The sequence below is a fragment of the Chrysemys picta genome, chromosome 7, assembly GCF_011386835.1.
Source record: "Chrysemys picta bellii isolate R12L10 chromosome 7, ASM1138683v2, whole genome shotgun sequence".
Lineage (NCBI taxonomy): Eukaryota > Metazoa > Chordata > Testudines > Emydidae > Chrysemys > Chrysemys picta.
The window spans coordinates 89,314,351-89,338,182 of record NC_088797.1 but is presented as its reverse complement, the minus strand read 5'-3'; the positions used below and the strand labels follow the sequence as shown (position 1 = coordinate 89,338,182).

General features: G+C 41.3%; 2 protein-coding genes across 3 annotated transcripts; one reads left to right on the top strand and one right to left on the bottom strand.

Annotated features, from left to right (window-relative positions):
* Positions 1 to 369: 369 nt before the first annotated feature.
* Positions 370 to 23,074, bottom strand: NUDT13 (nudix hydrolase 13). Of its 2 annotated transcripts, XM_008170885.4 has the most exons (9): positions 23,005 to 23,074; positions 20,180 to 20,284; positions 13,440 to 13,579; positions 11,485 to 11,592; positions 10,941 to 11,047; positions 6,969 to 7,094; positions 6,585 to 6,696; positions 5,633 to 5,787; positions 370 to 4,571 (listed from the first exon to the last, which is right to left on the bottom strand). In XM_008170885.4, exons 2-9 carry the CDS (start codon positions 20,251 to 20,253, stop codon positions 4,377 to 4,379), a joined length of 1,017 nt encoding a protein of 338 aa, XP_008169107.1. In that variant the 5' UTR covers positions 20,254 to 20,284; positions 23,005 to 23,074; the 3' UTR covers positions 370 to 4,376. The 2 variants fall into 2 exon arrangements, with proteins under 2 accessions (XP_008169107.1, XP_042712620.1); XM_042856686.2 differs by lacking the exon at positions 11,485 to 11,592 and having other exon boundaries at positions 4,092 to 4,571.
* Positions 8,399 to 10,188, top strand: LOC135972754 (zinc finger BED domain-containing protein 5-like). The gene has a single exon (XM_065552012.1). The coding sequence runs from the start codon at positions 8,542 to 8,544 to the stop codon at positions 9,241 to 9,243; it is 702 nt and encodes a 233-aa protein (XP_065408084.1). The 5' UTR covers positions 8,399 to 8,541; the 3' UTR covers positions 9,244 to 10,188.
* Positions 23,075 to 23,832: the final 758 nt, after the last annotated feature.

Sequence of the window (23,832 nt, the reverse complement as noted above, 5' to 3'; positions counted from 1 at the left end):
CATTTTGTTTCTATACTGAATTGAAAAGCTTAAAGTTAAATCAGTTAAAACTAGGTAGCAAACCTTTTAAGTTATGCATATGAAGACTGTCTTATATTCCTCTAGTTATATTTCAGATAAATATATAAAAGGTTCCTTTTTCACTTACTTGTCAAGACTTTGATTCATTTTTCTGTGTAGTTTCCTTAACAATTAACATAGGCACCTTAATTAGTGTAGGAAAAGCTCCATATTTTGCTTTGGAGATTAGTATGGTCAAACTCTCAAGGAAGCAGAAGCCTGAGTACTGGTCCTAGCAGGCAAGTGAAGGCAGAACTGATTTTCTAAGTACTGTTCTTAAATACATTTGAAAGTCTGAACATAAGTTAATCAGTTGAAATTGCAAATAGATTTTTATTAAAAAAAAAATTGTACAAAAATTCTGCCATTTTCTTGAGGCTAAAGAAGAAGAGATTAGTAACTGGTTTCTTATACTGCTGATGTTGAATGTCACACCAGTATTCCAGTCACCACCAGCAGGAGGCTTATTAGATCTCGGTTATAAGAGAGGCAACACTGTCCAGTTCCCAGACCAGGTGAGTTGAAAGTTAGAAAGGGAAATCTTTAAATGGTTTAAATTGTCATACTTTCAGTAAAGTCACTGGCTGAGGCTCTGCCACAACCTTGCTGAGATCCCTTGGCCTGTGTCTGTTTCCCCATTTGTAAAATTAATAATTTGCTCACATTTGTAGAGTTTTATGGATCTCTGATAAGATGCTGTAAGTGCCAGTATTTGACTATCTGTACAGGTACAAAGTGAAAAATAGTCTAAATTATTAATGGTCAGTGTAAAACACAGAGCAAAACTGCTGCAGTTTCTTCTAGGATATATGTCTTAGTTAAATCTCTGTCATTAAGAATTTTATTTATTCCAACCATTTATATTTATCAACTCTTATACTCATCTCAGGGTGTTGTACAATTACCCACATTAGAATTCAGCATATAAGATTAGTTAAATGCTTTAATAAACATTGCCATCTTGCCTTTTTGACTGTTTTGGAATAATGTACTAAAACATTTTTGCTTTTAATTATAGTAAGATTGTATGGTGAGTGAAGTCTGATGGTATCCCAGTATGGTAACCAAGTGGGGAGGAACAGTGTTTCTTAACTTTTGCTGTCGAAGTTTTGGATGTGATAAAATTCCCTGGTTCAGTTGAATATCCACTTCCGTTGCAGAAGTACACCTCTGCCCCAATATAATGCTGTCCTCGGGAGCCAAAAAATCTTACCACGTTATATTGAACTTGCTTTGATCCGCCGGAGCGCTGCTTTACCGTGTTATATCCAAATTCGTGTTCTATCGGGTCGCTTTATATCGGGGTAGAGGTGTATGTAGAACTTCTGACAATTTAATTTTTTCCTACTTGTGGCCTGAATCCTGGGACAGATCCTAGCATGAATGGATTAATTAGCTGTAAGCTTGCTATTTTAGGCAGGAAGATACATTATTTATCTTCACTCCTCTTGATGCAGCACACACTCTAGCAGGATCATAGCCAGCCCACAGTATTCTAATTCCTATTAAGATGTCTAATCTTGGATAATAATTAAGTGAGTCAGCTGCTAAGTGGTAATTTAGTTTCCTAACTCACTGGGAGCAAATGTGAGATCTCTTGCAGAAATGGAAGGGAAAATGAGCCTCTCAGTGCTTTATCTACCTGTTTGTGCATGCAGTTTCTCCCAAGTCCCACTGCATCATCAGTACTTTTAGATCAAGTGTGAATCCTCTGTGGCTGGTGTGGGGCTTGCCAGAGTCTCCCTTTTTGAAAATTAAGAAAGGTGGGGGTGGAGGGTTGTTTTGTTTTTTGGCTTTGGACTGGCAGAGAGCAAAAAAAATTCAGGTAGTCAAATGTGTTCAGTGACAAGTATGTGGCTGAAGAAGTCCCAGATTTGGGAGGCCTGCACTACAGGAACCCCAACTGGAGCTGAAAGGCCACCTGGCCAGAGAGGAGCAGCCTGAACTCTGGAGATCACAGGGCAACTTCAGCATCAAACACTAAGGAGATGGGGGAGGACAGCAGCTCCTCCCCCAGCTGGGCTTCTCCTCTCATCTTTGTCATAAGGGTGGAGGAAGCAGTGCTGATTTTTAGATTGCTGTGTTTGGTGGTCACCCAACGCCCAAATGAAGTCCCACTAAATAGACCTTGGCAGCAGAGTAGAAGAGACAAAAGTTGAAAAGGCTGAGAGGCAGCAAGATGTAAAGGTGTGGGACGCTAAAGATTGCTGTGCCATTTGTGTAAATGTAAACGTTCTTTAGTGACTTTGAAAAATGGACTTTGTGCGTTTATGCTCTTCTAATTAAAATGCATTTGGAAGTATTAATTGTAAAAACGTAACAGAGCAACACACCTCCATTCTCAGTACTCAAGAGGCCTCATGCCCAGTGTACTCTTAAAATAGCTGTATGTCTCTACCAGACTATTCTATGGCTTAATGACAAACATACATGGTAAATATATATATAGTATATTTATAAAACTTGGAGAAAGATAGTGAAGAGGTACACACCCTGTTTTGTCCTAAAAATAAATCCCACAGGCTGCAGAAGTTGCAAAATATTTCCACATTTCTTTGGCATACCAAAACATTTTTTCCTTTTAAGTTTTGACATGTGGCCTACAATGCAATTATGAATTTCTCATCTATCTGAGCCACTCCTTTTCTTCTTGTCGTTGCCTTGTGTTGCCCTGAACTACTGACACTTTACATCTCCATAATCAGTAGCCATGGTGTGAGTAGATTTGTGGGGGTGTGAGAGAGAGGGGTGCAGGAGGAGGGAGTGAGAAGTTGATGTATGGAAGTAGAGTTTTGTGCACATGAGAAAAACAGGTTGCAGAGGCAGGCTAGAAAACAATAGAAAATGGGAATGAAACGACAAGACTGATCTACACTCATTCTCTACCTCATTCCTAATTCCCCTTTATTCCAGCAAGTAAAAGAAAGGATGATGAGAGTAAGAGCCAGAAACAGGGAACCCAGACACCACACACGCAGGGGAAGAATGATGAACAAACCAGCAGAGCTACAATAAGTTACATTTTAAAGAAAGCTGGATGCCAGACTGTTACAACACAACCATGTGTGACTATAGAAAATGTGTAGCTAGCAGTGTTTGGCCAGGAGCCGGAGCAATTGGTGAGGATTAAAAATGCACTTCTCCCTCCAAATGTTCAAACTAATAGCCTCAAAACTGGGGGCATCTGTGCCTTTTCCTAAGAACTCAACTAAGTAAGCAGAAGGTACAGCCATCCTGAATTCTTACAGTTTAATTACCAGCAAATCAGAAATCTAGGTAACTCCATTATTAGGCTGTTATTAGTCTCTGCCTGCCCAAGGCTATGCTTCTGTGGATCTCCCAGAGGGTGATAACCTGCTATTCCACCAGTACAAGGGGAGCAAGCATCTAGCCAAGCCCTTGAACCTTGTGACTGGGCTCTTTCTGCTCCACAGAAATGCTCTGTAGCTAAGCAATGCATAGAGTTAAGAGTGATACCCTATGGACTGAGGCAGAAATGTGTTCCTTGGGTTCTCAGCGATTTCTATTACCATTTGAGTCATGGGGGCTCTTCCAGAATATCAAGCAAGTTAAAGCTTTATGCAGGTTTTTTTCCTCTGTTTATCACCAAATCTTGCTCCCTGAGGATGGAAAGCTATAGAGGCAATGTGCTCGGCACTGAGGGAGGGCCTTGTGATACCTTTAGCTGCAAAGTCCAATATGAACAAACGTGGTACCTCTTTAGCAGCAAAGGAAATCAAGGGTATTTTTGTATGAAGATGAGCATAGTGGGAGACTTGATGGGGCAGGGAAGCAGTGGAAGGAGGGAACTTAATGAAATTTGTACTTTCACTATTCTCAAACTTCGTCAAAAAATGCAAGAGCAGCACTAGGACCAACACTGACAGGCCCTAAATGGAATCCCACCTACTCCTCTGTCAAAAAGAGTGAGGCTCTATTGTGTGACATCAGAGATGTCTAAGGCGGTAAAATAGAGGAAAATGAGTGGAATCCTTTATTCTAAGAGGGATCTAGGAAACATGTATTAGGGGTTGATCATTCTGATGTCTATGGTGCAGGCTTATAGCTGGTTTGATGACACATCTAGTGGTTTGGGCTTTTTTTTTTAATATAAGATTTACTGGAACTTATGGTATTGTATCTAATTGATGGTTCTTTGTGTATCAGAGTTGCTGGGACTTATCCAAATATGTGTCTGTGCCCCTAGGTGTACCTGAATATAAGTTGGTTTATGAGCCATTCTGGCTGGGTCACCACTGTGAGAAATTGTCCTCACTTGTTTTTACCTGCTAAAATAAAGGTTTGTTAGACTGTGCCTAAGCAGGCGAGGAAGCCTGCAGCTTAACCCACTCCTGAATCAGTTGGTGGGCTATGGCCCACTTGGGTGGCAGCCAAAGTGAAAAGCTGCCATCCTCTTGTTTCAAAGGCTTAGGCTCCCGTCCGAGTGCTTCCATTATCTCCTCCAGGCTGAACCAGCCAGCTGCTTCCAACTCCAGTTTGTTCACACTGATCTGGAAAGGATTCAAAATGTATGAAGGACTGTAAATGGCTTTCAAAGCAGCTACCTGGGACTTCATAATTCCTGTATCTACAGGACTTTCTGGCAACAAAGGCTAATGAATTCTGGGTTCCAGTGTATTCTATGAATGTCTGTTGAAGAGATTTCTCCCCATCTGCCCTAGACTGGGAAGTGATGTGGGAAGACGGACAGGTTAGAGTTAAAGCAAGCCCCAGTTACCAAGAATTTTAAACAAGCATAGTCTCACTTATCCTGCAAGTGAGGCTGTTCAGTGGCTTATGTGAAATGAATTAGTAGTATTTGGCTAGCACCAGGTGTTCGCATCATATCTGTTCCTGGGGTGGCAGTCTCCACAAAGGGGCTAAGACCTCAATGGAAATGGAGACTGAATTACTCAGCCATGCAGCAGGCTTGGGAAAGGTGGGTGAGGGAAATTAGCGCTGCACTGCCCATACAGTTCCTGGTTAGTGGATGAATGGAAGACTTCACATCCCAGGAATTATCAGTCCAACACCTTGCACTAAAATGGAATTTGCTTTAAAAAAATTTAAAACTTGCTTCCAAAACAGTCTTTATACTTTAAATATCTATTATGAGACAATGCATTGACCACTTGTTGCCAATAAATTAAAAAATTGCCCCAAGTACAATCTATTGCGCGCTAATATTTTGAGGCTTTGGTTTCCTTTAGAGTAGCAATTAGTCAGTACACACTATTCCATTACCATGCTTGTATTAGTGGTGCTGGTAGAGGAACAAGGAATTTTAGCAATAGGAAATCAAATCAGAGCTTGGGCTGATCTGCAGAGGGTGGACACAGAGTATAGCCGTGTTTGGATCTGGATGTTGGTTCATACACATTGCAGCACAAATACACCATATTTTTGAAACAGAAAAGGAGTATTTTCAAACTTTTAAAAGGATCCCACACTCACTTCAGTAGAACTCATTGAAAGTTGCATTTAAAAGGATTTGACAATGCAGCGGTTCTGTGGATTGGGAAAGGAGAATTCACTAAGCAAGAAAGGTAATAAAATCTTGGGGGCTGCTCACCTTGCTCTGTTGTGGTTGCACCATGGCATGACAAGCTATCATTAGGGAGCTGTTGGGAAAGGGCCAGTGCTGAGATGCAGAATACCACAGAGACTCCACCTCCAATCCCACCTCTTCTGCCACCTCCCGTCGGACTGTCTCCTCCAGAGTCTCACCTGGAAACACTCAAGTTAGTCAGGGACAGCCCCCACATCAGGTAAGGTACTGCTGGCAGGTTTTTCCCTGGATAAGAAAGTATCCCTGGTGCCACACAAAAATGGGGGGGATTTTAGGAATTTTAGGTTTGACTTCCCAAGTAGTATAAGTCGCTGTAAGATGAGTCATTCTGAGAGCACTTTAGCATCAGGCCACAATAACAAATCCATCAACTATCTTTAGTCCCCTTCAAATTTGCTTTCTGGATACCTCTCCCAGGCACCAAAGACACTCACATAGTAAGGTGGTGGGGGCCATATAAGTATATACTGTAGACAGAAAGAATAAGCTACTCTGATCTTCTTTCATTTTTGAAGCCACTTTCCCTCTCACTCACTAAAAGTACCACACTTTTTCTTGTAAGTTCCCCAACACACCCACTCTCCACCAGCCCAGAAAAAAGATGTAAGAAGAAGAGTCCTTGGATTTTAACTCAAAGGTCTCATACGTGGATATGAGCACAGACAGTGCCCTGTTGCTGAACCCCATGACTTTACCCCTTTTAGAGCTCCTTTCCTTCTTCAGATAAACACAGCAATTTCACACTTCAGCTGGATGAGCAAAGCTGCTCTAGTAACATCCATCCCCTTTTTCCAGAACATCACTTCTGGGCATGACCTTCACTGAACGGGGGGAGCTGCAGGTCTGTGGCTGGTTCCCAGACTCAAGTCTCCCACCATGCAGCACACAATCTTGTTATCAAACACAGTCTTATGCATATGAGTGCAAAACAACACTAGGTCAGAAGCTTTCTTACCCACATCACAGAAGCCTGCTAGAGCACTGTACATCCCCTTTGGGAATGACGCCTGTCGGGCAAGAAGGCACCGGCTCCCATCAGACACCAAAGTGATAACCACTGGGGACATCTAGACAACATACCAAACAGCAAAGCAACTAGGAATCACAGTTCAGACAAACTGATTGTTACATGAGAACTAGAGTAACGTGAGAACACAGACTATTGCTATTGCTTTTTCTAGAAGATTTCAGGGGACATTGGACAAACAAAGAAAAAGTACACAACTAAATAGAAAGCTCTTGCTCTTGAGTGTCACAAATTCCCTCCTATTAAGTCCAACAATTTTGGCTAGTTACCACTGTGATCATATGTCAGTTGTCCCACCATTCAGATGCTGACCTGTGGGTAATAAATTATTCCATTGGTATGGCAAACACGCTTGCTGCCAGCTAGGTTCTTCTGGGTAGGCTGCCCAGTTTTGCTACAGTACTGATGGGTGTCATGCCAACGAAGAAGGGCCTGAGCCTATAAACACCAAAACATAAACACAATCAGTTAACATCAGAACATAGGGCTCATTCAGTGCAGTCATTCCATTCTCCCTGAGTGATACTTTGCCATCCTCTTCCTATCATGCATCCTTGTGGATCAAATCACAGTTCATCAGGTCAGGCAGCCCTGAAAGTGCACATGAAATTAAGGAGCTGCTTTGAAAAGTGTGGCTGTAGCCACACAATGTTTCAAGCTCCTCATTTTGAATTTAAATTACAATCCCTTTCAGCATGTCTAGGAGAGGAGAAGAAAAGGAAGTTGCTGTGTATTGGGATTGAATAGGAACAATAACTGGAATTGAACCATGCCTCTAAGTCAGTGTTTCCCAAACTGTGTTCCACGGAACACGGGTGTTCCGCACGATGTGAATAAGTGTTCTGTGAAAGAATCATAATTTTTAAAAAAGGGTCTTTAAATTTTAAATTTGGCATATTTGAAGCATAGTTTACAACTCTTTTTGAATGACTATAATTTAACATAAAACTCTCTTTCCAGTTATTGATAGACCTCGTATTGAATATCATGGCATAAAGAGAACGTGGCACGCACGCATGTTGACGTCTACCCCTTTCGGGCACATTTCAGTTAGTGACATTGTACCCCTTCCGCTTGAGGCTGCGCGAACTGCAGTGGTATGCACACACCATTCTCTTTACGCCATGTTGAATATAACATATTCACTGAACACGTTCAAACCTGTGGGTCTTTACCGTGTGTGCGATAAGCACAACTAAACTAGCTTCGCTCAAAACAATATAAATATTTGTGACAAACAAAATTTGACAAAAATCAGTATTTCTAAATATTGTTACTAAACCTAATCACCATGGATTTGTGGCTAAAAGAAGGAACTTTGAAATGAAAAGCAAGTTCTTCTAGTACTCCAACTGCGGCCGAAATGAATGAGCAAAATATTGTGACATTTCAAAGTGAGGATGAACAATCACAGTCTTTTGTTGCCGAAAAATCTGTTAGTACCAGTGAGTTATCCAAGGTGAAAGAATTTCCACCGAAGTATATCAAAAAGCAAGGAGAAGCAGGTGTTAAAAGACCAAAACGAAAGTATGATGAAAGTTATTTGTCTTTTGGTTTTACGTGTGTTGGAAATAAAGATGTTCCTGATGCGCTGTGCATTGTGTGCAACAAAATACTAGCAAACAGTTCACTGGCTCCTGCTAAACTTCGTAGGCATTTGGAAACCAAGCATGCTGAATATAAAGACAAAGATATAAGTTTTTTCAAGAGGAAGCGTGACTTACTTGAAAATTGTAAACTTTTGATGATTAAAATTGCTAAAACAGACAACAAAAGTGCAACAGAGGCATCTTATTGAGTAAGTTACCATATAGTGCTTGCCAGAGAAGCTCACACTATTGGAGAAACACTTATCAAGCCTTGCGCGAAAGATATTGTAACGTGCATGTTGAGTGAGCAGTCTGGTAAAAAAAGTTGTGCTGTACAGTTGTCAAATAATAGTGTTGCACGCCGTATTAAAGATCTTGCCGATGGCATAGAAAAAGAGCTAGTTTGCCGACTGAAAATTTGCCATGAGTATTCATTGCAGCTAGATGAGTCCGCTGTTGTTTCAGGACTTACTGTGCTACTAGTATTTGTCCGATATAGATTTAAGAATATTATTGAAGAGGACCTGCTCTTATGTGAATCTCTGCAAAGCAACACAACTGGAGAAGCAATATTCAACTGCATCAACAATTTTATCAGAAAGCATGAAATTAGTTGGGGAAAATGTATTGATATATGTACTGACAGTGCTCGGGCAATGATCGGGAAGATGAAGGGAGCTGTAACACGAATCATAAGTGTGGCACCAGAAAGCACTAAGAGCCATTGTGTTCTACACAGACAAGCACTTGCAGTTAAAAAAATACCACCATATCTGAAAATTGTGCTCGATGAAGCAGTACAAATTATCAATTTTGTCAAATCTCGACCACTTCAATCCAGGTTATTTAACATTTTGTGTGAGGAAATGGGTAGTCAGCACAAAGCGCTTCTTTTACATACGGAAGTGAGGTGGCTATCCAGAGGAAAACTGCTTGTGAGGCTTTTTGAGCTTCGTAGTGAACTACTGGTATTCTTCACTTCAGATAATTCAGGATGAAAATTTAATGACTGTCTGACAAATTCCTCATGGCTAATGAGACTTGCGTATCTTGCAGATATTTTTGCAAAATTAAATGAAATTAATCTGTTGCTGCAACGAAAGAATGTGACCATTTTTACTACAATGGATAAAATTTCATTGTTAAAAAAGAAACTGCAATTCTGGGCATCTTCTGTAGAACAGAATAACTTCGACTGCTTCCCTACAGTACATGAATTTCTGACTGAAATAAATTCTACAGTCCATGAAGAAGTTTCCAGCACCATTTGACAGCACTTACGTGACTTGCAGGCCTCTTTATTAGAATATTTTCCTACAACTACTGATAATAATGCTTGGGTTCGAAATCCGTTTGTAATTACAGCCAAACCAGTGGGCTTTACTGCGCACGATTATGAAAGCCTAATTGACTTAATTTCTGACTCTGATTTGAAACAAAAGTTTAAGGATCTTCCGCTGAATAATTTTTGGAGCAACCTAATAGAAGAGTACCCTATTGTGGCTAAACGTGCAGTTCGAGTGCTCCTTCCTTTTGCTACAACTTATTGGTGTGAGACAGGATTTTCGTATTATACTGCAACAAAAACCAAATATAGGAATAGACTTGATGCTGCGCCTGACATGAGGATTCAACTTTCCAGCATTATTCCTAATATTAAGCGAATTTGTGATAGGAAAACGCAAAAACACCAATCCTATTAAATCCAAATTTGTCTTTCTGTTTATAAAAATAGATTTTCCTAGTAAAAATCTAATTTGTTTGGTGTTTGTGTATATATAAAAACAGGTTTTTTTTAGTAGAACACTGTTTTTAATTTTGACTCTTGCACTTGATTTTTGTACTATTTTACACACGCTTTCCAGTTAGAAATTGTTAGTTCAAGTAATTTTAAATTTGTATTTTTGCTTTGTTTTATAAAATAAAATATATTTGAGCACAAATAACGCAATTTTTTGTTTGAAAACCAAACGACTACAAAATAATATAACTGTTCCGTAATAGGCTAAAAAGTGTTCCGTAGCCAAAAAAGTTTGGGAAACGCTGCTCTAAGTAATGCCTAGACCAGATCTGTTTCTTGCTGTATAGCTCATGTACCACAACTCTTTCAGAAAGGGGAATGATGAGCTATTTCTATTTATGGGCTAATGGACCTGATTTTAGCACACATGCCTTTTGACAAGGCTTCCAAAAATAAATTAGGATATCTGCAGAGTAATGGCTCAAAGAGGAGCAGTTTTAAAAGGTGAACAAAACAATGAGAACACCACTTTATCCTCCTTCAAACCCCTTCTTAGCATTAACTTCTGCTGGGATGCATATAGAAAACTGTCCTCTGATCGTGGTGAGGCAGGTGGCAAGTTGTGATTACTGTGACTATTGCTACTGACTGGTTTGTTACATTTACAAAGTGGGCAGAGAGCTAGTCCATGTTAAATCAGCGTATTATTACTGTTATTCTGTCCTCTTTTCCCAACCACTCACATCTCTGTTTCATCCACCTGTTACATCTTGTCTTTCAGACAGAGGCTGCCATTTACTATGTGTTTGTACAGTGCCTGGCACAATGTCTCACAAACTGGTGGGGCTCCTAGGTACTGCCACAATATATATAAAATAATAAACTAATGATTGCAAGTGGGAGATCTGGTGCAAACAATCACAATTTCTATACATGAAATATCCTGTATCATACCGAGGACAACAAGGGTGCATCTTTCCCATCTAGTTGAAAGAAAGCCTTCCGTAATTCGGTAAATAACCCCCTCAATTCAGATTCAATGACAGATTTCTCCAAGGATCCTGGAATTGAATAAATCTGAGGGAATCAGAAATTTCAGTTATTACCCCCACCCCACACCCTTCTTTGTTCCTATTAAGAGTGTACAATTTCTGAACATTCCCATAGAGCTGAGGATGACGGAATCATATTAATATGGAAATGACATTACATCAGTCATAATACAGTCCCCAAAAGTTGTGACCTACAAACATACCAACTTTACTAAAATCAAAGAGAGAAGTAATATCATTATATAAAAATTCCCTAAAGTGGCTCCAGTGAAGTCACAGTACCGCCCATCAAGGATGAGAGAGGACTTCCTTCAGAAGCAACTTCTCACCCATCAAGGGCCTAGACAGCATCTCCATCAGTGTGCCTGGGCTTCCTTTACTTGCAGATTTATGTGAACAAATATAGCACCCAATGGGTGAGACATAGATGGAGGCGTAATTCTAACCTAGATCCAGGGCAAAGTATGCCATGCATTCATCTGAACAGCCAATCAGCACCGAGTCCTCTATCATCTGTTCATTCTGTCTGAACTTCCCCAGCATGCTTTTCATTTCTAAACAACAGAGCAAAATGGAGGAGAAAGCTGATAAACTTACACTAAAACAAAAACAACAACAACAGCTTAATATTTAAGGCTCCTACAGACCAGGCCAATGGAACTAGGCCACATCACAGAAGGGATTTCCTATGGCTTGTGGAAAAGGTGTGAGACTGGGAAAGCACCTTGAAATAGCTGATTCATGGTGCTGTTGACAACAGTCCCCTGAAGTGGGGAGAGTAGTAAACCATTATACCTTCCCTTCCAAGGGTAAACCCTCAAGACAAAGCTCACATGTGGGGAAGGGAGGAAAGAGGTATGTGGTGGTTCTAGAACAGAGGTGGGCAAATTACGGCCTACAGGCCACATCCAGCCGGTGGGACCCTCCTGCCCAGCCCCTGAGTTCCTGCCCCGGGAGACTAGCCCTGGGCCCCTCCCCCGCGGTGCCCCCTCCCCCACAGCCTCATCTCGCTCCACCGCCAGCGCAATACTCTGGGCGGTGGGGCTGCGAGATCCGGGGCAGCGCAGCTGCAGAGCCTGGCCTCACCCAGTGCTCTGTGCTGCGCGGTTGTGTGGTTGGCTCCAGCTGGGCAGCACGGCTGCCTGTCCTGGCACTCTGAGCGGCGCGGCTGTAGTGCTGCCAGCCACCGGTGCTCCAGGCAGCGCAGTAAGGGGGCAGGGAGCAGAGGGGTTGGCTAGAGGGCAGGGGAGTTCGGGGTGGTGATCAGGGGCGGGGGTGTGGATAGGCGTTGGGGCAGTCAGAGGGCGGGAAACAGGGGGATTGAATGGGGGCAGGGGTTCCCAGGGGGCAGTCAGGAATGAGAGGGGGGGTTGGATGGAGCAGTGGGGGGCAGCCAGGGGCAGGGGTTCCGGGGGCGGTCAGGAAGAAGGGGTGGTTGGATGGGGTAGGGGTCCCGGGGGGGCAGTCAGGAATGAGAGGAGGGGTTGGATTAGGTGGCAGGGGGCAGTCAGGGGCAGGTGTTCTGGGGGCAGTCAGGGGACAAATAACAGGGGGGGTTGGATGGGGCAGGAGTCCCAGGGGGGCAGTCAGGAAGGAGGGGGGGGTTGGATGGGGTAAGGGTTCGGGGGGGGCTGTCAAGGGACAGGGAATGGGGAGGGGTTGGATGGGGCAGGAGACCCGGGGGGGGCCATCAGGGGGTGAGAAGCAGGAGCGGTCAGATAGGGGACAGGGTGGGGCCGGGCCACGTCTGGCCTCAGGCAAAAAGTTTGCCCACCCCTGTTCTAGAATGAAAGGAGTCAGGTGGAAATAAAGAATCCAGTTTATCCACCGGCTTTTGGACCATGATTGTGCAAAGCAAGAAGAGCATACAGTCTAGTACTCGGGGACCTACAATGTGCCTCTCCCCTACAATTATTTGTGTCTCAGACTGTATTGTATTTCCACCAAAGAAACTCTCCCAAGTTATACACCTTCCTTGTCAACTTTATATCTCACTTATAAACCATTAGCTTCAAAGGAAATGGCCCCACATATTTAAACCTGATTAAAAATATTGTCTCTAAATAAATATTAGTAAATGGATTAGACCTGTGTAGATACTATTTATACTTACAAAGAATTAGTTCATGTCCATTGGCCAAGGCTTTAGATGGTAATCCTAAACACAGTTATTTGATGTTAATAAATAATACCCTGAACATAAAGTGGAGAACACTCTCCCATATGACTTAATAAATTTCCTAATTCTTCATTATGATCAGTCTGAGATAAAGATACAAAGCTCTAAGATCTTTAGAACATACATGGTATCAACTAAAATCTGGTTAGTGGAAGAAACTTGGGTGTACATCGTTTTGGCTGGTTAATCTACAAAGATGTTTACTATTGACCATCAGCTTACCTGCTACACTTATCTGTGGTGCCAAGTACTTGCTCCCAACTTTCTTAAGGAATGGAGAGAGATTGTGAAAGAGGTAGAATGTTCCTGAGTTCTGGGCTTGCCTACAGATGCCATCATCTTCCTTTAGCTCAAACAAGTATCTGCAATTGTGAAAGAATCAGGAAGATCATTGCAAGACCAAGCCTAGATCAGGAATGGTACACTCATTATTAACAGAGAAATGGAACAGAATGCATGGTATAGTATCTTTCATATTCAGGGGCAGCCCTAGACTAGCTGCCAGCAACTGGCGCCCTAGGCGAACCATGCAATCGGCACCTCCCACCCCCAAGCCCCAAGGGCAGATCTAGGCTGAGGTTTTTGGTAAACTGGGAAATATTTTGCCCCTTTTTTCCTTTTAAAGTTTTTTAAGCATTTTTTTTAAACAGAGGCTTAATTATTCAGTTTGTCCATCCGTCCGTCTGTCTAACCAATGTTTCTGAGATCAGATAAAATAGACACACAAAAGTTTCAGAATAGATTTGTACACGACAGCTAGATGATTCATAGATTCATAGACTCTAGGACTGGAAGGGACCTCGAGAGGTCATCGAGTCCAGTCCCCTGCCCTCATGGCAGGACCAAATACTGTCTAGACCATCCCTGATAGACATTTATCTAACCTACTCTTAAATATCTCCAGAGATGGAGATTTCACAACCTCCCTAGGCAGTTTATTCCAGTGTTTAACCACTCTGACAGTTAGGAACTTTTCCTAATGTCCAACCTAAACCTCCCTTGCTGCAGTTTAAGCCCATTGCTTCTTGTTCTATCCTTAGAGGCTAAGGTGAACAAGTTTTCTCCCACCTTCTTATGACACCCTTTTAGATACCTGAAAACTGCTATCATGTCTCCTCTCAGTCTTCTCTTTTCCAAACTAAACAAACCCAATTCTTTCAGCCTTCCTTCATAGGTCATGTTCTCTAGACCTTTAATCATTCTTGTTGCTCTTCTCTGGACCCTCTCCAATTTCTCCACATCTTTCTTGAAATGCAGTGCCCAGAACTGGACACAATACTCCAGTTGAGGCCTAACCAGCGCAGAGTAGAGTGGAAGAATGACTTCTCGTGTCTGGCTCACAACACACCTGTTAATGCATCCCAGAATCACGTTTGCTTTTTTTGCAACAACATCACACTGTTGACTCATATTTAGCTTGTGGTCCACTATAACCCCTAGATCCCTTTCTGCCATACTCCTTCCTAGACAGTCTCTTCCCATTCTGTATGTGTGAAACTGATTGTTCTTTCCTAAGTGGAGCACTTTGCATTTGTCTTTATTAAACTTCATCCTGTTTACCTCAGACCATTTCTCCAATTTGTCCAGATCATTTTGAATTTTGACCCTATCCTCCAAAGCAGTTGCAATCCCTCCCAGTTTGGTATCATCTGTAAACTTAATAAGCATACTTTCTATGCCAATATCTAAGTTGTTGATGAAGATATTGAACATGGGATATTTCAGTCACATTTCAAATAAAAATGCATTAAAAATGTTTATTATAATTTTTATTATTACAAATCCAAAATCATCTATTACGCTCTCCTGCTTTAACTGCCATTACCACCACATCCAATATAGAAAGAAATAAGAAAACTCTTCAATGAACTTTAACCTGTATTTACAAAAAACTCCAAATAAAAAAAATACTTTGTGCTTTTAAAACATGACTTTTCTTGCTTTAAGTTTTGAAAATTCAGTCACTAGTTCTTTTAGATCCAGTTTTCTAGTTATTTGATGCTCTATTGACATTGTGGCAAGTCGAATAAGTCTCTCTTGCACCATTATTGAACGCAGATATGTTTTTATCAATTTTAACTTTGAGAAGCTACGTTCCCCACTAGCTACAGAAACTGGCAAAGTTAAAAGAATGCGTAGAGCTATAAAAATGTTTGGAAAACTGTCTGTGAGTTTATTTTCACAAACTTCAGTACTTCTTCAGGAGTGGAATGTTTCTTAAGTCATCTTGAAAAAGCCTGAAGCTCACTAAACAAATCTGTAGTATCAATGTCTTTTGAATTTTCATGAGTCAATGCCAACTCCAGTTTTATACAAAATTCTCTTATCTGTTTTGCTGTTTTCTTTTGCAAGTTGGAGATAACATATAGAAAGCCAAACACTGACTCTAGCTGCTGCATCTGTTGAAATCTTTCGTCAACCGAGTGAATAGCAGTATGAAGGACTGTGAAATAGAAATTCACTTTGAACCTTTGCTTTGGGTTCTGAATGGGTGTGTCTCGTCCTTCATACGAAAACTGCTGTTTCTTTTGCCAAATGCGAACTGGCACTGGTTAAAATTCTGTCAGAAAGTCTATTTCTTCAGCAAGCTCAAGAGAATCTACCAGTGTTCTTTCAAACCCTTCACTTCTGAATTCCTCCAGAATATTTTTAGTTTGCTGCAGTTTTTGAATAGCAGAATGTATGTTCAAGTTCTTTTCCTGAAGCTGCTTACTAGTGAGGTTAATCTCGAAAAGGATATTATACCACAAAATGAGTGAAGTCACAAATTTTAACTTGGAAAGGCCATTTGCAAAAGCTTCCGCATCTGAACGTGCCGTATTGCCAGATGATCCAATAAAGGTAGTATCATCAGAAATTTCAATTAGGGCATTATAAATGTCAAGTATCAGGGGGTAGCCGTGTTAGTCTGTATCTACAAAAACAACAAGGAGTCTGGTGGCACCTTAAAGACTAACAGATTTATTTGGGCATAAGCTTTCGTGAGTAAAAACCTCACTTCTTCGGTTGCATCCGAAGAAGTGAGGTTTTTACTCACGAAAGCTTATGCCCAAATAAATCTGTTAGTCTTTAAGGTGCCACCAGACTCCTTGTTGTTTTTGGCATTATAAATGTTTCCAAGTTCATAGCGAAGAGGCTTCAAAGCATCAGTGCGACTCTCCCATCTTGTCTGACTAAGTGGTTTCACAGTTAGAGAATTCACATGGCGAATCAGAATCTCCCAATGGCATGTTGAGCCTGAGAAAAACACATAAACATGTTGCACCAGGTCAAAGAAGCTGCTTGCCTCCAAACAGAACTAGCAGCATCAATGACAACCAAATTCAGAGAATGTGCACTGCAAGGAACGAAAATGGCCCTAGGATTGATTTCCATCATTCTCCTTTGCACACCATTGTCTTTACCCTTCATATTACTCCCATTATCATAGCCTTGGCCACATAAGTTTTCAACAAATAATGACATTGTTTCAAGCTTTTGTAGAATAGTTTCAGTCATAAATGCTCCAGTCGTCTCCTTCAGTGGTACGAAACCCCAAAAATGTTCCTTTATGAGCACTTCAACATTATCTTCATCTGCAGACTTTTCCATATCCACAAAACGAATGATCATCGTCATTTGTTCAACATGACTCACATCTGGTGTACAGTCCAGTATTATTGAAAAGTATTTTGCAGAATGGGCAGCTTCTACAATTTTCTTTTTAATGGCATTTGCTAGGATTTGAATCCGTTCATTCTGCATATTTTTTCATAAGTAATGAACCTGTGTTTCATGATCACTTATTTTACGTAGATGCTCCTTCATGACTGGATCAAACAAAGCTAGGTATTCAACAAATTTTTAAAAGTTTCCATTACATGGAGTGTATAATTTTTCATTTCTACTGCGGCCACGGACTGCTAAATTTTGCCCACTGAGTACTCTCACTAAAGCAATCAGACGCTCTAATATTTGTTGTCAATATTCTTCTTTTTCCTTGATCACACGTAAATTTTCTTCAACGATAGTTTTTCCTTTTTTCAATCGTAATTAAAGCTCTTTCCAATTTTGAAAACTTTCCAAATGTTCTGTACTTCTTTCATGTGAAGAGAGAATTGAAGATATGTTTTTCCAGTCTTTCAAACCATTTTCAGTAAGTGATGTACCAATTACTTGATTTCTAAACAACTTGCAGCAAAAGCAAAACACAGAGTCCTTCGACACTGAATATTATACCAGTTTCGATGAATTTCTTCCCCATTAATGAGTTTCATCTTGTAATGCTGAGCAGAGAATTTTCTTTTATTTCCATCCTTAGGGAAGAGAAATTCATGAACTTGTTTGGGTCCATGTTCCATGAGAATTTGCCACACACGGTCATCACATCTGGGCCATGAAGCTGGGTCCCTATACTGTCACTTGTTTGTAACTTCCTCATCCTTTCTTCCTTCTACTTCATTTACTTCAATTTCTGCATGTGATTCTGAAGGTGAATAAATTTGCTCCACTTCCATATCAGTCTGATTATGTGAGCTTCCTTCATCTAGAAGTTTCCATCATCTTGAGTTTCCAAACTGCATTTTTGTGGAGTGAGCTACCCTCATCTCAAAGTAATATACCTTCATCTTGATCAGGGGTTCTCAAACTGGGGGTCAGGACCCCACTGGGGGTTGCAAGTTTATTACATGGGGGGTCACGAGCTGTCAGCCTCCACCCCAAACCCCGCTTTGCCTCCAGCATTTCTAATGGTCTTAAATATATTTTAAAGTGTTTTTAATTTATAAGGGGGGTCACTCTCAGAGGCTTTTTATGTGAAAGGGGTCACCAATACAAAAATTTGAGAAACACTGATCTTGATGTTCCAAACTGCTTCCATGCAGATGTGAGCTAACCTCCTCTCCAAGTAAAATTCCTTCATCTGGATGCTGTGAACTGCTTCCATCTTTATTTGGATTAAAGAGAAGATATTTCAGGAAGGATCCCTGCTGTTTTGCTTGGTCCTTTTCCTTCTCAGCCTTTCGTTTACAATACTCAGCTCCTGAGGGTTTTTTTCTTCCTCTTTCTGCCATGGGACATTTGAATATTGTCATGTACTGTGCTCCCAACTGCAAGCATTATAGCATTAAGGATGGCTGACACACCACATGGTTGGTGATTTAAATCACATTGCAGCCATCCCAACACGTCTTTTCACTGCTTAAAGGTTCAATGATTAGTAACATACACTCACTTACCTATTAAAACAGTTAGTTACAGCGTTTACACGGAAACAAAATGACCTTTTTCGACATTATAACCCAACACCGGTTGTTTGAAAAGTAATCCCCTTCCTCACAGTTACCTGCTTGGGGTGTGACGTCATCACTTTCCTAGTCTATTAAGTGTTAACGCTGTTACTTTTCTTTTATGGACCTTATTTATTACATGTGAACCAGTTATAACAAAGAAAAGTTCATAATTATACAGCCCGATAATAATGCTAAGGTTTAATAACACTTAAAGATATTCACATTTTGGATTTATAATGCTGAAAGACATTATTCTTTGGCACCAAGAAACATAATTTTCTGCAGTATTCGCTCAATTCTTAACCATCTACCTGCGACGTGTGTTAAAATGACCATTTGACATGTATCAACTCGCAATATCTCCGCTCTACATGTATTTCTGGCTATGCGACCTTGATGTATATTCAAGTTAGGTGTCACTAGCATTGCCGCTCTTGCCACTGGCAGATGTATTTCATCGTGGCTGAGTTATTGCTTATCAAAATTGCGGAGTGGGTCATCTTGACCCTATGTCGCAAATTGAATTTTTTTGTGCTAAAATATTATTTATTTTTGCAGTAAATAAAATATTTGACATAGTAATAAATTTTCAGAAATGTAGAGAAAAGAATTATAATTCATATTCCGTCCGTACACGCACGGGAATTGAAATAATGACATCTTTGTTATTTTATTTGTATTTGTTTTTCATCTTTTTCTTTTATTTATTTATTTATTTATTCGTTTTATTTTTTTCCTCTAATTTGGCGCCCCATTTAACGTGGCACCCTAGGCAACCGCCTAGTTTTCCTATATGGACAGGCCACCCCTGTTCATATTCCAGATATTCCCAAAGCTTTGTAGAGCAAGATGCTAGTTATTGGTGGGTAGTGACTGTACAGGTGAAGGCAGAACAATCATGCACTCACTAACACCTCACAAGCAGCCTTTAATGTTGGACATTATTTTCAATCACACTATAACCCACCCCCCAAACATATGTCCTCTATTTTATACACACAATCATTTCTGTGAAGAAATAGAATAGATGTCTTTCTACCTCACAAAGGTGCTCGGAGCCCTGAGGATCCTACTCCTCATTTGTATTGTATTTCCCCACTTTTGAAGGCTCTAAGTGATGTTTGACTGGCTTTACAAACAAGGAAGGCTGGATATATCTACTCTTAAGTAAGTCAACACAGCTCCTACTTTGGATGACTGGATCAATTTGGATGACTGGATCACTGAGCAATATGAGGCTCTCCCTGCCCTGCTGATTCAGGAGGTAAAGATGAAGCTCAGCTCTTGAAAAAAGATACTCCATGTTGGACTCTGTCTACACTACGGAAATGAATCGTAGTTGATGATGGATGGCAGAAACTGCTTCCCTCAAACTGTTTGAAGTAGTGCTGAAAACTGTTGTTGAACTGATGATCAAGTTCAAGGAATATTTGAGAAACTTCACTGCTAGCATGCTTTCCTACAGTTGGAATTGATTCAGTTTACCTGACTTCAGCAGTTTTCAGCACTAGTAGAAGGAACCTGGGCCTTTTGACACCTGTTGTGTAGACAGTGTAGTGCACTGTGTTATCACTGGACTATAGGATTAGCCACAGATGCAGAATTTTAGCAAGAACACATATGGAACACTGGATACATGAGCACCAAGCTCTGGTCTTCCCACTCTGTAACAGAAATAAGATAAGAACTTACCGCATTTTTCTAACATAGGTAGAGTGTAACCTGCACCACAGAGAGGGAGTTCTGTATACACCTTGATAAATCATAGCTCTCACCAGAACCTGAGAGAAGCTGCCTCTGACCAAAACAAAAGCATAGCATGCAGTGTAATGAATCTCTACGAATGGGTTTAAAAAGGGACAATGTTCCAATGTAAAAAAGAAATATATCTCTCTTCTACAGAATCCATAGGATGCTGAGGGCACACTTCCTAAAATATTGTTCAGTTTGGCCTTGGGCTTCATCCACACCCCAGGAACCTCATTATCCTAACTCAGTTTTATACACTTTTCAAAGACAGTTCCAAAATAGCTGTGTATATATATATTTGCACACAGAGAGAGAAAGAATTTGTGTTGGTCAAGAAGTTCTTGCAGAAATTGCTGTAAACAAAGATTAAATTGTGCTGTCCTGATGTGTGTGTCTCTGTGATTAAGGATAATAAAGTTAATTACTATGTTGTCTGTTTTCTAAAGAAAGCTATTCCAGCTCATCAAACTGAACATCCTAATGCAGCAACCAGAAAATCTATTGGGAATGCAATAATGACAGTGAAGAATTAAAGACAAAATATCAGATGCAGAAGAGAACTCCCCAAGTTAGAAGGAAGACAGCAGTTGCAGCTGCATCAGTCTCTCTAGGTAGTTGATGATTTTGTACCAAAGAAACCTGCCACACTTTTAGCTGAGGCAATTACATAACTCACTTTGCCTTCTGGGTAGTTGTCTTCCTGACATTTTGGAGTTGAGGGCAACATTATCTATAGTGTCTTTTCTGAAGAATTGATGAACAGTGATTCTTAATTAAGTATTAAATATTTGGCTCTTATATAGCACTTCCTAACCATAGATCTCAAAGCATTTTACAAAGGAAGTTAAGTACCACTAGCCTCATTCATAGGTGCTGGAACTAGGGATGCTGCCGTACCCCCTGGCTTGAAGTAATTTCCATTATATACAAGGTTTATAATTTGGTTCAATGGCTCTCAGCACCCCCACTATAAAAATTGTTCCAGCACCCCAGCCTCATTTTACAGATGGAGAAATTTAATCAATGGAAAAGAAGATTCTGTGGATACTCCATGCAATTCTACACTAGCCATTATGGAGAGTACTCTGTTCCTGACACTTGGTCCACAGAAATGGGAACTTATAAAAATATTGCAAAACTGTGTACATGATTATGACATGAAATTACTGAAAGAGTTTAATTGTCTCAATGATCAAATTTGAAAGGGATCTTAGGTGTCGGGTTAAAAATTATGTGGCTCTAGCAGGAACCAGTCTTTGATCTTTGTTTCTCCATCCCTACTACTCCCAGATCAGTTGGGATTCATTTTTTTTCTGGTGTAATACTGGATGAACTGATTGCAGTCTGAGATTTGGGACGAGATTTGGATTGATCCTGGGAACCAGCAAGGCATTTCTGTTTTATTCCTTTTCCTGGTTTGGATGCTATGGAGCAGCACTGTCTCCTCCTGATTCCACCACCAGATGTATGTTCATCAAAGTACCAGGCAATTTTCATCCCTGGGATACCATCATTGACTTCAGTGGAGTCACAGCAAGGTTGAATTTTGGCCATCTTTGTTAAGGCCCTTCCTTCCAGCCCTTATATAATAACTTTTGTTAAGTACTAGCAAATTTTTTAAAATGGAAAATAGCTCCCCTTACTTTCACAAAATTAATTTGGAAGCATTGTGAGCTCTATACATGGTATCATTACTTGCAGGATTCTATTAAATGGAACATTTTGATAGACCATGGGTGGGCAAACTTTTTGGCCTGAGGGCCACATTGGGGTTCAAAAACTGTATGGAGGGCCGGGTAGGGAAGGCTGTGCCTCCCCAAACAGCCTGGCTCCCACCCCCTATCCACCCCCTTCCACTTCCTGTCCCCTGACTGCCCCCCTCAGAATGCATGACCTATCCAACCCCCCCCGTTCCTTGTCCCCTGACCGCCCCTGCCCCCCCAGGACCTCACCCCCTATCAACCCCCCCCCCCGCTCCCTGTCTGCTCTGACCCCTATCCACACCCCCACACCCTGACAGGCCCCACACGCCTATCCAATCCCCCCGTTCCCTGTCCCCTGACTGCCCCCCTGGGATCCCCCTGTCCCTTATCCAACCCCCTCTTCCCCCACCACCACTCAGAGTACCAGGACAGGCTGCCGCGCCGCCCGGCCAGAGCCAGCCACGCTACCGTGCAGTCTAGACTAGAGCAGCGGGGCAGGCCGGTGGCTCATGCAGCGGTGCTGCCTGGCAGGAACTCGCAGCCCCGCCGCCCAGAGCACTGGCAGCACAGCGAGCTGAGGCTGCGGGGGAGGAGGGACAGCAGGGAAGGGCCGGGGTCTAGCTTCCCCGGCCGGGAGCTCAAGGGCCGGGCAGGATGGTCTCGCAGGTCGGATGTGGCCTGCGGGCTGTTGTTCGCCCACCTCTGATCTAGTCTGTGAAAATCCCAAACACAGCATAAAGTTTAAGTGCAGATCAGTGTAGGAGTTAATAGAAAACTCTGTACTTGGCTCTAGAATGGACAGCTGGGAGAGGGTTCAGAATCTGACTGCGGAGGGCAATAACTCGTTCTTATAATAATAAAATGCAAAATCAGGAGATGAGAAGACTTTAACTCCTTAATTCTTTGGAGCCACAAGAAGCATGGTTTGTATTTAACAATAATGAATTCAGGAGCTCTCAGGGCTTATGCACATTCAGATCTGCTACCCTGTCAATCCTGTTTATGTTGTATGCCCTCAGTAGGTGGGTGTCAGTCAATTCAAGTCCACACATTTCTGGTACTTACTGTAGTCAGTGCAGAAGAAATGCTACCTCGGACAGCAGGAAGCGCTTTGTAAAAGTCACACACTGACACACAGGATGTTAAAGGAAATGCAGCTTGTCTATTAATCTGCACTACATTTTTCAGAATGCCTTTCCCCACAGGGAACTCTGGGAAGTGTAGTTCCACAAAGACTGCTTCAGAAGCCTCTCTCACTGTGGAGTCTGTGTTTGACAGTTCACTGTACATTTGCTCGTATTTTTCTTAACTCTGTGCATTAGTGGTGCTTTCTTGTAGTGAATTATTGATTTTCTACTAACAATTCATTAAATCAGAGAACCAATTCGCTAGATTCCCCCAAAACAAAGATGTAACAGACAACAGCAATGCTAGTGCTGTGTTTTGATCTATTTTTATAGAACACAGTAGAATTTTTTTAAGTTTTATCTTTTTTGTGTCTGAAATGTGAGAAAACTATTTTAATGAGTAAGGTTAAGGATCTGAATCCTCCCTTTGCCCTTAATAAAGACAAATGTGTGAATATCAATATGCATTTGGTTTGCATTGTTGGTCCCTTGAAATATGTGTTTAACTACCTCTGCTAAACAATCTGTTCCACCTTGTATTTAGCTGTAACACTCTGAGTACATTTCCCAGACCTGAAGAAGAGCTCTGTGGAAGCTGGAAAACCTGTCTTTCCTACCGACAGAAATTGGTCCAACAAAAGATATTACCTCATGCCCCTTGTCTGTGTGTGGGGAGGGGGCAAGGAGATTGACAGATCTGTATAGTTTCAAAGCACTCAAGTCTATCTTTGAAATTGCAAGCGCACAACTATGATTAGAAAGTGAA